This window comes from Eurytemora carolleeae, unplaced genomic scaffold (genome assembly GCF_000591075.1).
Source record: "Eurytemora carolleeae unplaced genomic scaffold, Eaff_2.0 scaffold208, whole genome shotgun sequence".
Classification (NCBI taxonomy): Eukaryota; Metazoa; Arthropoda; class Copepoda; order Calanoida; family Temoridae; genus Eurytemora; species Eurytemora carolleeae.
This window is the reverse complement of record NW_019396170.1, coordinates 57916-75833: the sequence shown is the minus strand read 5'-3', so window position 1 is coordinate 75833 and position 17918 is coordinate 57916. Positions and strand designations below refer to the sequence as shown.

Below are 17918 nucleotides of genomic sequence, written 5' to 3'. Positions count from 1 at the left end.
TGTGAACTAGGTAAGCTAATTATTAATCAGAANAGGCCCTACTATATTTAAACTCTGGGAGAGGTTGATTAGATTCCGATTTAATAAAAAGCTACAGGTAGTAGAACTAGGGAGGGCTAGGTAAACTTCTCCTGTATAGCTCAGGCCCTACTGTATTTATTAAACTATTTTCCACTTTCATAACTCCGTGTGAAAGGACTGAATTTCAAGCATTACTTTTATAGTTCTTTTCAATCAAATTTTACACTTTTTTAATATTTTGCCAATAATACTGCCTGAAGAAACTGAGCTTTTTCGACAAACACAAATTTGTATAATCCCTTCATCTTTTCAACCTTGGATATTTCAAACTTTGACTATTTCATCGTACAGAATTCATATTTTGTAATCTAATAAAAGAAATTTGGAGATTCTGGCAAAACGTTTTTTTACCTTTTTTTCCCTGTACAAAAGAAGCATAATTACTCCGACAAAATCTGATCCTCTGACCCCCCATTTTTTTGCAACTTGATGTAGTAAACTTTGATAATTCAAACTATGCTTTTTTAGCTAGCTGAATTCATGCTTTGAAATATCAACATCAGTTTATAAGAAGTCTCTCACAAATTGTGTCGCCTTAGGCTTTGATTTTAAGTTAAGTGATTGGCAAAACTATTATCGATTTTAGCTTGAGAGCATAACACCTTTAAATTACATTGTCTGCATTCCTTTTCCAGTCAATTTAACCATATGTAATTCCTCTATGTAAATCTGTATTTGGTTTAGTGAGTTTAATCACACGTTGTAAATTTTTCACAACTACAAGTATCAAAATCCATCCAGGCCTGTAGTTAGGGAGTTGTACACAATAACTCGTAATAAAAAGAAAACAAAACGCAAAACAGGCAAAAATTTCATCTTAAACCAATAATTAGTAATTAGTATTTATTAATTTTTACCTTTTCTGATTATGCATCTGGATTTTAGTATCTAAATATGTTGTAAAGTATCGTTTGTGAAGTATCCTTTCTCTCTTTATTATGTCTATTGTATTATAGACTCTACGTAGTATAGACACTACTCCGTTCACACACTAGCTGGCTCCGGTGTAGAGTATACGCAGTATACTCTACGGATTCAAACGCATCAACCAACACAGAAACCTTAAAAAAATACACAAATTTATATCCTAAATAATATGAGATTTTTCTATTTTTGTGTATAATTTCTTTAGAGAATATGAATGTTAAAATATACATTTTTGATGTTTAAACCAATATGTTCGAATCTTGTATTTATTTACAGCTGTTTAGTGCGAAGGCCTGTTTCCATGCATCTATCTAACTATCTAAGTAACTCTAATGTCGATTTCGTCACTACTGCAGTCTTAGGCAGTATTTTAAGTACTGAACAGGTTAAACCTAAAGAGCTTGGATACACACTTGTAAGCCAACGAAAATATTAAGTGAATATTCAGTTGTTTTCTTATTATTTCTTATTTGTCTAAGATTTAAGTTTAAGATATGTAAGAAAAACAAAAATGTTTAAGTATGGAACAAAAGTTAAAGTTATCGCAGTTTAAGGCAGTGAAACTAGTACTGCAGTGAGAACCTTCAAACTGTGGAAAAGGAAGCCGACATTAAAGGAATTCTCAAGCCATATCGTTGTACTAGTATCTTATTCCTTTCTTATGTGAAATGAGTCCGTTTTCATTACACAATTTATGTGTCATTTTCAATCATTGCACTTATAAATGTACTAACCTAAGTCTAACAGTCGTCTCTCTATAAAAATTAACAATTTGTCTTAAAATCTTAATTGTGTATTTTCAGAAAATGTATAATTCTGAAGATGAGTTTGAGCCTGAGTCCGGAGTCGGAAATACCAGTAAACCCTGGTTATCCAAATCTCAGGGTAGTATCGGGATAAGGAAAGAGGAACATAATCAAACCGGAAACGAATCTAAGACCGGAAGCAGATCTATTTTGAACACTGGCCACAGTAATGTTACCGGATTTTATATTAACTCAAGAATCGTAAAAAATAAAACCTCAGAAGGAAATTTCAGGATCAAAAAAGAAAAATGCGTGCCAGATCCAACAAAACCAAGGATTGGAGCCATGTCTGGGATAAACCCCGAGCATAACTTATTGAAAACTACAAATGAAGCCATAAAAATAGAAACTGGAGCCGACTTTTTGGAAACGGCACGTTTTTCGATTTCAACCATAGCATCTAAACCATCTGGATCTCATACTCTGGGCAGCAGGAGTACAGGAGGAATAGGAGGATCAGATAAATCAGGAACTCATGGAGAAAGTTCTAAAAAGAGAACAGGAGCATCAGATAAATCAGGAACTCATGGAGAGAGTTCCAAGCAGAGAACAGGAGCATCAGATAAATCAGGAACTCATGGAGAGAGTTCTAAGCAGAGAACAGGAGACTCAGATAAATCAGAAACACATGGAGAGAGTTCCAAGCAAAGAACAGGAGACTCTTATAAATCAAGAACTCCTGTTGAAAGTTACAGAAAGAGACCGGGAACCCCTGGAGAAAAGGAGGATATAAAGCGTAGATTGTTGAAGTTAGCAGAAGGGGACGTAATTAAAGGAAGGAGCAAGAAAAGGTTAGTATTTTATTAAAGGGATTGAAAATTTTTGAAACTGCATTTTTAGCCCGTATGTCATATTTTTATAATTCTTAAATATTTTTAAGAGAATATAATCATATGCATACACTATTCTTAATCAAAAGGTTCAAATATAGAGATTGTTGATTTAATTGAAATGAGCTTAAAAGCATTTATTGTCATAAAATAAAGCTTCAATTCGTCCCAGAAAATTTGGAAAGGAATTGAGTCTTTGACTCAAACTCAAATTTTATAATCCCTATATCTTTGCAACCTAATGGTGTAAACCTTTGATATTTCAAACTGAGAATATTTGTGGGGTGTGGTGGCTAGCGTGTAACACCAGTTCTCATTAGATCACTTTTCCGCAGCCAGTAACTGGATTGGTATTCAGATTCCCGTACTCCACACAAACAGGTGGTTTCAAAATCATCTGAAGCAAAAATCTGGTAAAACAGTTATGACCACCAGACGAATGTAGTAGGACAGAGGGGCGGCTGTCAATTTATCTCGCAGCGAAAGGGTTCGTGCTTTATACTCAACAAGAAAGAATCTTGAAATGAATTGATCCGAGTGAATGATGGAGAGGAAAGGTTGACAAGCAGGGAGAGTCTATGGTTGCCAGCTATAGGTACCTGGAGGTATCCAATCCGGGCTTACAGATGTTAGGGAGCAATGAGTGTGATGTTTCCTCTCAGTATGGCACCCTGTCCTCATTCCAGTGTTTCAAAAGAACTCATGCACTCTACTATTCTCAGGCCTTAGAAGCCCTTAGGCAGCTGGAATCTTGTATGCCATCTTCTGAGAACAAATGAAGCGTGAATGGATGAATGTGCTGCCAGAATTAAACCCCTGGCAGATCAATACAAAACCCCTACAACAGTAAACTTTCGCAATAAAAAATTCGATCGTAACAACCTGATCATGTCCTGAGGACAAAAATATCTCTTTTTAAAAGAATTCATAGTTTGAAATATCTAAGATCGACGACATTGGGTTGCAAAGATATAGGAATTAGAAAACCAGCGTTTGTAGCATTAACTCAGTTCTCAGTTATATTCTATCCGATTTCAAGGTATTTTTAAATCGAATTGGGGTTATCTTGTCTATTATCCAATAGGTGAACAAACCAGGTGCTACGTTACTTTGTTTTATACTCTGGATGGGAAGTTTTGAATTTTTAATCATTTCAAAAATAAATTGAATCATCCCAAGGGACGATAATACTGAGATATTGGCAAGAAAATTATTAAATAAAAATAAAAATACTAATCATTATTTGATCAATTTAATTTTTTGTATTTTGAAAGAAAAAAAATTTAAATTAAAATCTAAAAGACCAGTGTGATTCAGAGAACATTTTGGCTATCTAAACCAGTTTTATTAAATTTATATGGAGTCATCGTTTTTAAGCATGGTCTTTTCTTTTTTCTCTCAAATTTTTTTCTAAGATGAAACTTATTTGGGTTTATGCTTTTTGTTCATTATAATCATACTGAAACAATTTTAAATTTTCTGTTATTAATCTACAGGGTGTCCAAAGAAACAACACAGCTTAAAAACGACTTATTAATACTTTGCTCTCTATCTAATATCGAAATTTGTATTAAGAAGCAGTGATGCACCCTTTTTTGATACTCACTTTATTCTTATGATTAAAAGATAGATCTCAATTATCAAAGACGCCGTATTCTGCCAGCTATTTTGTTTAATGGGACACCCTGTATCGAAGCTTTGCTTTGTATTTAAAATGTTTAGATATATATTTATTCTAGACTGTTCCCTGGAAAAGGGCAACCAACTTTGATCGATGCTTTTAAAAGACAGGAACAGATTAAACTCAGTCAAACAGGTTCAATGATTTATAAATTATTTCATTTCGATTTTATCGAGCATATGAAAAGAAAATTAACCCATACAAATAAAATTTATGGTTTCCAGGGGGTTTTTAATTAAAGTGCGAAAATTTTCGTTCCTATTTCACAAATTTTTTCGGGAAACTTCGCATTTTTTTGAAAAAATTAATTAAGCGAGAAAATGGGAAAACGATGCATAACTTTTTTTGCGAAATTTCGCGAGAAAAAAAATCCGCGAAAACCAAAGCTGCAACAATTAATTACGCAAAAGAACTTGTGGAATTCTTGGCGCTGAGAGCTCAGCATTAGAAGTTTTATCATTCGTGAGCAAACAAAAAGCGAAATTTTTGGTGAAAAAAAATTCGCGAAATGATTTACCCTTTTTTCTGGAAACCCTATATTGGACGCATTCCTGTGAACGCCCTGAACCCATGTCTTAAACCAATCTAGATATCATATTTGTATCATTAATCATTTTCCATTTTTTTAAGGGAGTGACCGGCTATGTAAGGTAGTTGAACTGAGTATGCAGTGTTGTGGAAAACTTCTTTCGGTTTTATTTGATACATATTAAACTTTTTAAAGATCTGTAAATCCTGAGTTTGAGCGCAAAGGAATTGAGTCTTTGGAATTAAACCTCAATATCTTTAGAACCCGATTTTGTAAACCTTTGATATTTCAAACTCAGATTATTTGATCTAACAGAATTCATAGTTTGAAATATCTAAGGTCTACAACATTTGGTTCCAAAGATATAGTGATTAAAAAATCAGAGTTTGAGGCAAAGACTCAATTCCTTTGACGTTCAAAACTCCTACTTTGGGGGTGGATACGTTTTCAGAATTAGTTTTTTTTTTATTATTAAATAACGACAACTAAAATAAAGTAAAAATTATACAGTAATCTAATTAAATGATTAGGAACATATTTCTCAAAAGAAATTTGTCAATAAATAATCGATTATTTCGTTTCCATTATTATGTTGAATTTCTTATTTTCTTTGAATTTATTCGCAGATTTCTTCAAATGTCGTCTTTTCAATATTAATTCAAGAAAATCTGCAGAAAATCTTAGTGATTAATGAGAAACTAGAATAATGAAAAAATAGAAACTAATAATTGAATATTACTTATTTTTGATGGTAATATTAATTTTTATTTTCTCAACATGTTCCTATACATGACGTCTGTAGTTTATTGTAGAACTTATTTACATTTTATGTCGTCGTTATTTAATAATTAAAAAAAAACTAATTCTGAAAACGTATCCAACCCCAAAGTAGGAGCTTTGAACGTCGAATTTGCGTTTAAACTCAGGATTTACAGATCTTTAAAAAGTTTAATGTGTCTCAAATGAATCCGAAAGAAGTTTTCCACAACACTGCATAATCAGTTCAACTACCTTACATAGCTGGTCACCCCTTTAATTTTTCTTGTTAAAAAAGGAAGTGACAACTTTTGAATCGAAGGAATTGATATTAAACGGTTGTTTGTACTCTTGGCCAATTAAAGAGCGGAGAGTAAACTCAACTCATAATACTGATTTAAACAATTTCGTTCATTCACTAAAGTATTTACAGAGAAAAAAAAAGAATTAATCCCAGTTCTTAATAATTTGTTTATAAACAATCATAGGTTTTCTATCTAGCTGCTCCTGGTGAAATTCTCCTACTGGAAGAGATACATATTGGGGAAACCAAGAACCAGGTTTCAAACGAACTCAAACCATCTCCTGGTTGCAGTCCTGGTACTGAAGAACCATCTCCAGGTTCCAACTCTGGTACTGAAGATAGAAAGGAGAACAGACGCCCAATAAGAGAACAAGAGGAAGAACCAAGAAAAGATGTTGTAAAGATTACATTTATGAAAAAAGAAAAAGTAGTTCCTGAGTACAAAATTAATTCTGCAGATGAAAGTTCAGAAAGTCTTAAATGGAAAAAGAGGATGGTTTTAGCCTCTAAAGAAACGGATAAGAATGTGAGAGAGATCAATGAACCCCTAAATCTTGAAATTCCTCTGATGGATCTGAATCTCTGCTCTTCTATCCTTAATATAGGGATTCCTGTAGGTTCCTCTACACCTTTATCTTCTCCTATTAAACTCAACCCCGGAGATTCAGGATCAGAGGTGACCCTGGAGCCCGGAAAAAGACCCGGATCAAGCTCTTGTTGTAATCCTTCTCCATCTAAGAGGTTGAGAGAGGAGTTGGTGAATAAATCAAGGAAAGTACCAGGTAAATAAAAATGATTTTCTGCAATTAACACTTCAAGGCAACAAATCTAAATTCAAAATCGTAAATGTAAAATAAGATAATATAGTATTCAAAACGGCCTGTCATTTTCCTTTAAATATTTGAAAAAGAATGAATTGTTAAAGTTGATAACGTCAGAATGGAGAAAAAAGATCAAACTAAAAACTAGAAAACTTTCTTCTTCTGATCACAAATTAATTTCTGTTGTTAAAACTCGATGAAAATTTTAACAATTTATTTGTTAGACATTCATTAAAAGACTTGAACCTTTCTCTTTGAAATTGTAATTTAGATTTTAAAAAAATGTGGAGTGTCGTAAAAAAGATTTTCTTATACCTTTATACAGATTTTCAATTTAAATGAATACACTACTGAGTTACGCACAAAGGATGAGACTTCAGAGACGACTATACGGAATTTATACTTTTGTTGCAATATATTTATGATTCCTATAATTGTTTCTTTCTTTGCTGAATCATTTAATAAACCATTTAAGGCAGAAGATTTGTTTTTATCTTGAAATCGATGTATTTGAAGAGTTTTTAAGTCGTCTTTACGATTTCATCCTTGTTGGTATTCCTGTATTTGAATATTAACCTGATTTTAACATATTTCATTCAATATTTTACAGAGCTAAAATCGCACTTGAAGCATAAGATAATCCCAAACATATTTAGGAGAATTCCCATGAGCGATGAAAAATCCGAACAAAGGAGTTTTTGCCACAAAGTCTGATTTTCTAATCTCTATATCTTTGTAACTCAATGGCGTAGACCTTAGATATTTCATGCTATTAATACTTAAAGATAAAATAATCTTAGTTTGAAATATCAAAGGTTTGCATCAAAAGATTAATAAGATATTGGAATCAGAAGATTTTAGTTTGTGGCAAAAACTCAATTCAAAGCTTTGTTTTGTTGTCGTTGTTGGGTTGTTAAGGGGGGGGGGATTATTTTTTAGGAATATACATGATCGTTAGATAACCTTACAGGATTAAACACAAAGCATGAAACGTTAAGAAAACATTTGAATTTTTCAATTTTAAATTAACATGTTTTAAAGGAAGCAATGAGGAAGATGAAAGAGAAAGAAAACAGAAAGAGGTGAAGGGTGAAACTGCTGAGAAGAGAAATGATTGTATTGCTTCTACTGTACAGTTGCAAGTTCCTTTCAATGCACTGCATGTAAAAATCCCTGTACAGCGACCTGTTTTACCAGAAAATAAGAATTTACTTGAAACCGCAGAATCTCAAACTGTTCCGAAAGTTGCATCGCTATCACAATCCAATACCGGAGCAGACTCTCTTAACCCAGGAGTTTGCAACCCAGAGGCAGAACCTGTTCCAGGACCCAGAGGGAGAATCAAGGTCAGGAAACTTGCCTATTTACTCCCTCACATTGACAATCCAGAGGGTTCAAGAACGAATTCTAACTCTGGTAGCAGTAGAGACCACCCAAATCCGGTTCTTGAAGCCATGGATATTTATAGTCATCCCTCCCGGTCTTCCAGTCAAACCGATCAGTCATTTTCCGGATCTTATTCAGAGCTAAAAGACAAAACTTTTGCAAACCTTGCAAGAGTTATATCAGAGCTTAGAGAAGAGCGCATAAGGATTGAAGAAAATGAGAAGATTGCGAAGGAAAATGAGAATGAGAATGAGCTTGATAACAATAACGAGAATGGGGAGGGTGAGTTTGGTGATAGGAACGAGAATGAGGATGAGGATGAGGATAAGATGGATAAAGAAGAAATTTTGAATAGTTCAGAATACACAGAAGCAGAGGATATTAAAGATATTAAACTAGGGATAAAAACATTATAATCATTTTATCATTTTTATTATTATTCATCAACTCATCATTATGAGTATTTTTTTGTTCTTATATTTTGAAATATATTGTTTGTTTTTATAGAAAATTTGATGCAAAGTTTAACTTCATGGGATATTTTGGGAACAGACACAAAATTACCAGTGGAAGAGTTGGATCAATCCGAACAAGAAGAAGATGAAAATCCTCTTGGCATTATTATAACAAATCCAAGAACATTAGTTAAAGTAAGTATTAAAGATACATTTATATATTGTGGAAGTATTTTATTTTCAGCTAATAAAGAAAAGTTCTAAGTTTAAAGCTTTAAAAGGTAATGGCTTTTAAATATAATAGATAGAAATGTGGATTGGGGTATTCGGGTGTAAACCGCTTAAAAATTTGTTTGGTACAAAAAAGTTCTATTTGGATCTGCTCAAAAAAAATAATAAGTAATTTGAGTCTTTGCTACAGCTTCAAATTTTCTAAACCCTATATCTTTGCAGCCTGATGGTTATTCTGTTCATATTTTTTGGACTAACAAAATTCATAGTTTAAAAAATCTAAGGTCTACGACAGATACAGGGTTAACAAAACAGTGTTTGTGGCTAAGACTCAAATTCTTTAAAAGTAAAAGAGTACTTGGTTATTTTTGATATAGTGTACAGGTAGACCGATTTAAATTTACTGTGCTGATTTAGATGATTTGACTCTGGAGACTACTGCAACCTCTCCGAAACGCAAAAATCTTACAATTTTTTTTCTGCAGGTTGGGGAAATATACAAGGATTTATCCTTAGAACCCACACCAGAGAGTTCTCAAGAGGTTGAGCCGGAGCAGGAGAGTTCTTCTCAGCTCCACCTGGAGCTGGAGAAATCTCGTCCCAAGATTGAAAGGTAAAGACAAGTTTACTGCACTGCAGACGTAATTTTTATTGCATTTCCGATTCACAACGGTTCCCTTTAAATCTTTTTCTGAAAAACAATTATGAGTATGCTATCATTGTTCTAGCACTGAAAGCTACATAAACAAAATATCAGTCATCTATGACCAGACAAGGGTTTAAGGGGTACCATTGTGGATCAAACAAGCCAAAGGGATTTTCTCTATATTTAGGATTCGAACTATACTAATCTCATGTTTCATTCGTCAAACCAAGAATAAACGGTGAAATTGTAAAAGGATTAAATTACTCATTGATCTAATTTAAATAATATTCCCTGCTTTTATAGTTCTGTAGTTTTCAATTCAGACATCGTTGCAACCTGTTATTTTTCATCTATAGATTCAAACATTGGGTGGCAAACATACGGGGATTAGAAAATCAGGGAGATTCAATAGTTTTTTTTAAAAATTTTGCNATTTATTAAAACTATGGTTTAATGCAATTAAAAGGGTCCCTCTATTCCCAGAAGAACTCTTTAATTCTGAAAAATGATGAAACTATCCTTGTTTTTCTATCTGAGAATTTGTAATTTTTTAATGTGGTTTCTCCGTAAAAGTAACTTGCTGATTTATGCAGCCGACACAAATGAGAAAGTTGTCAGAATTTAACGGTCATGATTTGATTTTTCAGAGAAGTAAGAGCTAAATTGAAGAACCAGTACAAAGCCAAATTGAAACTATCGGATTCATGTACAGTTGATATTATACTTAAAGATAAGGTTAGTAGATACAGGATAGTGGTTAGTAGATACAGGATAGTGGTTAGTAGATACAGGATAGTGGTTAGTAGATACAGGATAGTGCATAAAATACATATTTTTATCTCTCATTCAAAATCCGATACAAATATTGTAGGAGACTTTTTCACTTAAATATTTGAAAAAAATAGCTAAGCAAAAAAGTATAAAAAAGCAAAATCGAAAACATTCATCGGAAAAAATGGGTTATTAATACTCTAAGAAAGGAATTGAGTTTTTGCTGCAAACCGAAATTTTCTAATTGCTATATCTAAGCAACCAAATGTTGTAAACCTTTGAAATTTTAAACTTATAGACTATTTGATCTAACAAAATGTATAGTTTGAAATATCAAAGGTCTACGACATCGGGTTGCAGAGATATAGGAAATAGACAATTTGAGTTTGTGACAAAAACTCAGTTCCTTTGCAATTTTCATCTACAAAAATTGTTGGAGCACCGGAGCCAAATTCAACTTAGTATCTTGATTCTTCAAGAGTTGATAAAAGATATTGTTAAATATCATTTTTTTTCGAGAAACTCTAGGATGGCCATTTTAGGTATAATTAAACTGAGATTTAAATTTTTAAATGTGAATTATCTTGGAAAAATTGGTTTATTTGTGATTGCTGGGTTTTTGTTGCTGGTACGAAGGATGTGGGTCTACAGAAGTATCAAGGAGCTGAAGTTTTTGATCAACCAGGGTTGTAAATCCTAAGCCTAAAAAAACCTCCGGTCTTCGGATAGTATAATGCATAAACAAACAAAAGGATTTGAGTCTTTGCCACAAATCCCAATTTTCTAATACCTATATCTCTAAAACCAGATGGCGTAAACCTTTGATATTTCAAACTTTAACTATTTGATCCCTCAGAATTCATAGTTTGAAATATCTAGGGTCTACGACATTGGGTTGCAGAGATAAAGAGATTAAAAAATCAAAGTTTTTGGAAATGACTTAATTCCTTTGACGAATTTTGCTACAAAGTTGAATTTGGCTCCAGTGCTCCGACAAATTTTACATTTTTTAGAGTGAACCTTGATTAAATTAAATCAGACTTACTTACGACATAACTAAATTTATATGGTTCAAATGTTGTCACTTAAAGGGACTGTTCTTATAATTTCAAGTAGCACTTAAATAAAGAGACATGCCCGATTTACAGCATTACCCTTTAAATCATAATCTGAAACAGCCATGCAGTGGAAGTTGTCGTTTTTTTGTAAGTGATGAATTCTAACAATCTTCTGCATTGTTTCTGGCAGTGCTTAGGAATTGGATCCGTTGGATTCGCAAGATTTTGGCTTCCTGGATCCTGATCCGCAAAAATATGCGAATCCACGGATCCGGATCCCAGGGGTAAAATATCAAAGAAAAACTGAAAAAAAAAATATTTTTATTCCTAAAAGTCTGAACTCTTGTAAAAAGTGTGATTATAAAAATTCCTCATTTCTGAATGGTTCGTCAAGTTTTAGGATAAAAATAAGCGGAAAAATTGGAAAATAATTTTTTGTTAAGAAAATGCATTAAATCTTATAGAAATGACCTGGATCCGGATTCATTTTTTCCAGTGCGGATCCAGGATCCGGATCCGCATCAAAGTTAAATGGATCCTAAGCACTGGTTTCTGGAGCAGAAATCCAAGTCCCTTTTATAAAGGAAACAACAATTAAAAATCATCAATTTCCAACCATTGCTTTGGGTCCCGTAGTGATTGTGAATCATACACTCATTTGAAATTATTTCTACAGTCCCTTTAATTCCCATGTTTCTAGACACTTTTTGTACCATTAAATTAACATTAAACATGTTTTTTTGTTTCAGGAATTATAAAAACTACAACAAGCTACCCGACGAGAAAAATAGGATGATTATAAATTTTAGAAATATACAAAGTTATATTTTAATCATCTCATCATTTAATTAAATTTTTCGTACTGAATATATTAGAGATTATTTCATCAAATAAATCATAAATTAAAAAACCAAAACTTTTTTTGGAAACAAAACGAAAACTGGTGTCCACAGACATCAAGGGTTAACAGTTATTTTAAACGCCAGAGATAAAATAAATGAAGAAACATTAAAGAACTTTTGTTTTCTGTGTAAACTGAGCAATAGCACTGTAAACTTCATTAATTATATTGTTTATACAGGGTTGCCCTTACAGGATGAGATTTTATAAGAAGACCTGTAACTTCTTTAAATACAACAATCTTAAGGTTAAGTTGGGTTTTCTGCAGAAAACAGTTTATTTTCTACTGCTTGCAGAACCTTAGATGTTATAAAAATGAATGAACTCTGTACAGTCGTCTCTGTAGTCTCATCCTTTTAGGGTAACCCGGTATCATTCTCATTTCTTAGTACTGGAAGTAAAACCATGAAGATATCCTGAAGCTCATTTTCGTGTTTATAGAATCACCCTGTAATAGTGTTATTTTGTGTTCTTCAGTGGCAATTGCAGGGGTTGGGGTTCTAAGGTGGATTCAGCCCCCTGGACATATTCCTGTCGTGAATCTTGTTTATGATATCCTCAAACTATTACTTATTACTTACTATGCATATTTGCTTTCATTCGGTTTGCTACAGTTCTTTCATTCCTTACGCGCGCATGAATTGTATTCATATGGGGGTTTTGTGGGCAGATGCGCCTGGGCGACCCCTACGATACCTTTTTATGCAAATTAGCGGTGTTAAAATCGATATTTCCACACATGCTTTACCAGGATTTAGGAACAGTATTAGAGCGCGGAGAAATTCTCGCATGTGAAAGTTTCTTCTCATAGGTTCGGGCCCTGGAATACCCCAGAGAGAAATCATCTTGAAAAATCGAGAAATCTAATATTATTTACTTTCAATGTTTCGATTGAAATATTTATATTGGTTTTGTGAATTCATGTTTATATTAATCCAGGGCCCACAACCAGTTGGTTTCTCCCGGGGTTGTTGTGGCCTGGGATGCAATAAATGTAGCCTGTAAACCGTTATCCTGGACTAAGGCAGGTTCCCCTATTGGTTCCGGGAGGGGTCAGGTGAAAAGGGGAGGAGCTTATTCAATGGTATTAGTTCATCCGAACATTTTAAATTATTGGACACCAGGAGGTTTAAGGGGGGGGGGGCCAGATTTGAACTGTTGAATTCAAACCATTTGGCTTCTTTGATACTTTAAGGTGGTTTCCAGCGACCATTTCGCTTCATTTTTGCATTTTGTTTGTTCGCGAAAAATGCGAAAAATTTAGCTTTTTTGAAAAATAGGTTAGGCTAGGTTAAGACACTTTCTTGGCCGAGCGCTGCGGCTAGGACAGGCTAATAGGGTGCCAAGCGCTGCGACTAGGACAGCCTTGGGGGCCAAGTGTTGCGGCTAGGGAGCCTGGTTTTGTGGCCACATGACCAATATTATCAATGTGATACATATGAGATCCATGTCCAAAATTTATAGGACGGGGGGGGGGGTGCAAAAATCATATGCTACATTTTGCTCATTTGAACTATTTTTTGGCTCATTTGAACCATATTCTTGCTCATTTGAACTATTTTGTTTTGCTCATTTGAACCTATTTTTTGTTTAATTGAACTATTTTTTGGCTCATTTGAACTATTTTGTTTGCTCATTAAAACCATATATTTTTCGGTTCAATTTAACTTTGGTTTTTAATAGTTTAAATAAGCAAAAAATAGTTTTTTCCATTTTATATGTGTTTGAAGATATCTATAATTTTACCCCACACTTCTACTTAAACTGCAGAAGAATAGTGGAAATATAAAGTTTGACTATTAATTTAATCAAGTTTAGATGGAAAGCTTAGAAAGTTTTCAAGTTTTCTATTCTGTTCACATCAGAGATATATATTTAACAATATTTTAATTAGATCTTAGGTTTGTGTGTGAGCTTTTAGCGCCCTCTTTCTAGTAACAAATTAAGCTAATTTAAACGTTGCATTTCTAGTTGCCATTTTTTTTAAATTTAGGCAGTCCATAAATCTTCCTGGTATTCATTTAAATTGCCACAAAAAAATTTGAGCCCTATCGGTTTAGCAGCTTTGACATTTATTGCATACAAACAAACATGTACATTGTACAATTCAAATATAATTATGACACTAGACTATTTTTCATATTTTTTTATTTTTAGGAACCTCTGTAATTCCTGACAGTCCTGAACCCATTTTATTTACCGAGGACGAGTGTTTGACTATGTTCGCTAAATTCGGATCATAGCGTCGTCCTTTGGTCGACCGTTCGTGTAAGTGCTCACACGAGTACTCGGTCAAAATAAAATCCGTCGCGAAAGGTTACTCCAATTCCTCCAATTCGTCTTAACAACGAAAAGAAAAATATGAATATGTCTATATATATATACAAAATAAAAATCTGAAATCCTTGCAGAAATTCGAAATAATTGTGAAAACATTTCCCCTCGGTTTTCAAGCAATGGAGAGGGAAGATATTTATGAAGAATAATCTTTATGCAAAAATTGGTAATTTATTTGATTTCTCATAATATTACCCTAGAGCCTTCAAGACTTAGACACATGATTCATCTGGTCATTAATTCTCTTCGTTTTCAATGAAATTATAATTTTATATTCATTTATCTTAAATCAGATTTTATTTAGTTATTTCTAAAAAGTGAGCGAAGTTTTTGTAAACTTTGTGGTAATTTTTTACGTTACGTTAACCCTCCCGGGTGTTGTATTCTGGCATTATGTCTATGAGGGAAGAAGGCTTGTTTTTCTTTTTCCAGGGGGCTCAGAACTCGTTTGGGCCTAAAAACCATTGATTTCATTGTTCCAAGAGGAGGGGGGGGGGCTAAGCACCGATATATACGCCTCTGATACCCTCTATACTCTCTCACAAATCTGAAAGTAAATTATTTACATCCTAATATTTATTTTCTCTATCTGTTAATCTTCAGCAAACTTTTCTGTACATCAAAACATAAAATCATTCTCATTTTTCATATCATCATTCACAACAAAATGATGTTTTAGAATAGCTGGAATAATAACAATAAAGGAGAGTAGGGGGGGGGAAGAGATTTTGTTGATTTTCTACAAATTTATCTCTTGATTTAGAATGTTAAATGTATAATATTAAACTCTGGTTGAAGGGAATTATATTTAACGAGACGAGAAATTTCAGAAAATAAATTTGAATATTTATCTTACATATTTCAAGCTCGGTTAAGGAGGAAAATTATATTTGTATCTTCTACTATATAGAAAGTATAGTAATCTATGTTTGTATGTCCGATCATAACTCGGGGACCCATGACCGATTTGCCTCAAATTTTGAATGGGGAAGTTATTAGAACAGTGGTAATGTTCGGCGCTGGCATTACTAAGTCCAGAGTCAAATGTTTTTCATTCTAAATTTTAAAAAAAAAATTTATGGAAACTTTAATTGATTTATTTTTTATTGCCACCCTGTAATGAATTAGATAGGGTGTAAATTAATCACATATAGGGACAGTAAGCTAATTGCAAGTGAACCTTCCTGCAAAGATGCTAATTCACAATTTACAACTGTACCCTTGAAACGATTGTCTGATCAACAATGAGAAAAATAAAAAGTTGTTCTAGTTTTTTTTACAATTTTTATTTGGTCTTTTTCTATGTTTAAACCCATTCAATTCCTGCAGTAAAGATGTGCTTCTGTAAAGAAACCACAATTGAAAATGTTCAGTTTTTAAAATTGTAAACATTGTTACGTAATATTGTTACGTAATATTGTTACGTAATATTTGCATGATCAGACAAAGCTTTTAAGGGTACCGTTGTGAATCGGGCATTACCATCTTTGCATAGAGGATCACTTGAACTTACGCTTACAGCCCCTTTAAAAGGGACCAAATTTGATCTGCTGATTTGTTTATATTGAGGAAAAGAATGAAAATAAACAGGGAAACGAAAGAAGAAGAAAAACGTAATAAAAAAGGAATGGAAATAGCTGAATAGAATGAAGGAAAAAAGTAAAAATAGATAGTAGTCAAACTTTACAGATAATAAGAGATATTTAAGTAAGTGGAAATTTTTTAAAGGAAATGGAACAAATTAATAAAAAAGAAAATAAAGATAAAAATTAAATTAGGAATAAAGAAAAATGGAAATTGTTGAACGGAAAAGAGAAATGATATCGATATAAATAAAGGAAATTGGAAAGTGAAAAGATGTATGGAGAAAAAAAATTATTAGAAGAAAAAGGCAACTTATGAACTTGTGAATCTATAGCAAAAACAAAATATATCTTTAAAAGGGAAAAAAGTCTAAATAACCAATTATGAAGGTTTAATATTTATACAACGGTTTTAAGTGTTATATATATACACTTAATATCCCCTCTTATCATTTCATCATTCTCATCCTTTTCATCTTTATCATTATCATCATTCCCTTCCTTGTCATCTTTATCATTATCATCATTCTCATCCTTGTCATCTTTATCATCATCATCATTCTCATCCTTATTTTTATCAAATTATCGTCATAATCATCCTTCTCGTCTTATCCTTATCATCATTCCACATCGGAAGGGGGTAGGGTGGGGGCTGGGGGGGATAGGTTATGGGAGGTCAGATTATGGGAGGTCAGATTATGGCCGGGACATCAAGAAATAAACTAATTTTAAACATAAAAAAGAAGAATAAGAGAGGGGTCGAATTTTATTTAAATTTCAATCGAAAGAAGGGAATAAAGTTTTCTTGAAACAAGAGAATGAAAAGGGGGAGGTTGGGGGATAAAAGGGTGAGTGTGGAATAAGAGGGGGGGATCCTGGAGATGGGTTTATTGTATTAATCCAGTAGACCGATCACTAGCTCTGAACCTCTCCTCATTTTACCTCTTACAGCCCTACAGGGACAGATCTTCGTCACCAAATAATATTTCTTGATGAAAACGCTTTTTACACGCTTTCTTTTTATTCTTTATTGTTTCTTCGTATTTCTTTAAACCTGAATTTGAGATTTTACTCACCCCCTCTTTCATCTTCTTTCTATGTAAATAGTAATTCCCTTTGCAGGGTGTAGAATTTCCCCTTCCTGAGACTTAGGATTACCCCTGCCCACTTCCATATTGGCGGTAAGTCCCCCCCCCCCTCTGGCCGTATTGAATATTCCTGTCTGCATATATTCTATTCAATTAAACTCTTTAAACTTCATATTTTGTCGGAGAACAAGGAGAAAGGATTTCAGAGATGGACTCAAATAAAAAAGACTTTAAATTGATAAAATGAAAAATAAAAAAGTTTGTTGTAGGAGTTTTTCAGGATGGGACCGAACATTCTTTAGAATCTTTGAAAGAAATTGAGTTTTTGCAACAAACTCTGATCTTATAACCCCTAGATATTCTTTGCAACAAAATGTCGTATTACTCGTAGATATTTGATGTTTAAAACTATTAATTCTGTTAGATCCAATTTCAGAAATTTAAAGTATTGACCGAAGTTAAGGGATTAGAAAGTTAAAGGAACTAGAAATTTGAGTTTGTGGCAAAGACTCAATTCCTTCGCTGTAGCTTTTAAACTATGAAGTTATTCTATTTCATAAAATAAAATCTGGATATTTTTGTTATTTTTTTATTTTTGATGTACAAAATCGTTGATTACATTTTGGCAATCGAAACACTGGAAGTTTTCGATTTTAACAATTACAGTGGATTTCTACTATACTGAGATTTTTTTTGGGGTGTGGGGGGCACTCGTAACTGAATACAGG

General features: G+C 33.1%; 1 protein-coding gene and 1 long non-coding RNA gene across 2 annotated transcripts; both read left to right on the top strand.

Moving 5' to 3' along the window:
- Window positions 1-39: 39 nt before the first annotated feature.
- On the top strand, window positions 40-9439 carry LOC111697071 (uncharacterized). The gene is made up of 6 exons (XM_023466946.1): window positions 40-2605; window positions 4384-4460; window positions 6112-6696; window positions 7777-8520; window positions 8629-8771; window positions 9293-9439. Exons 1-6 carry the CDS (start codon window positions 1815-1817, stop codon window positions 9422-9424), a joined length of 2472 nt encoding a protein of 823 aa, XP_023322714.1. The 5' UTR covers window positions 40-1814; the 3' UTR covers window positions 9425-9439.
- A 520-nt stretch (window positions 9440-9959) lies between these two features.
- LOC111697069 (uncharacterized) lies at window positions 9960-12192 on the top strand. Its single transcript, XR_002764213.1, has 2 exons — window positions 9960-10188; window positions 12032-12192. It is a non-coding gene; the product is annotated as an uncharacterized LOC111697069 (long non-coding RNA).
- The last annotated feature ends 5726 nt before the right edge of the window (window positions 12193-17918 follow it).

Bases quoted from the DNA above. Each gene is read 5' to 3' on its own strand.
- LOC111697071 (XM_023466946.1), top strand. From the start codon at position 1,815: ATGTATAATTCTGAAGATGAGTTTGAGCCTGAGTCCGGAGTCGGAAAT. The intron at 4,461-6,111 runs GTTCAATGATTT...TTTTCTATCTAG, and splicing joins GATTAAACTCAGTCAAACAG to CTGCTCCTGGTGAAATTCTC. The intron at 8,772-9,292 runs GTAAGTATTAAA...TTTTTTCTGCAG, and splicing joins ATCCAAGAACATTAGTTAAA to GTTGGGGAAATATACAAGGA.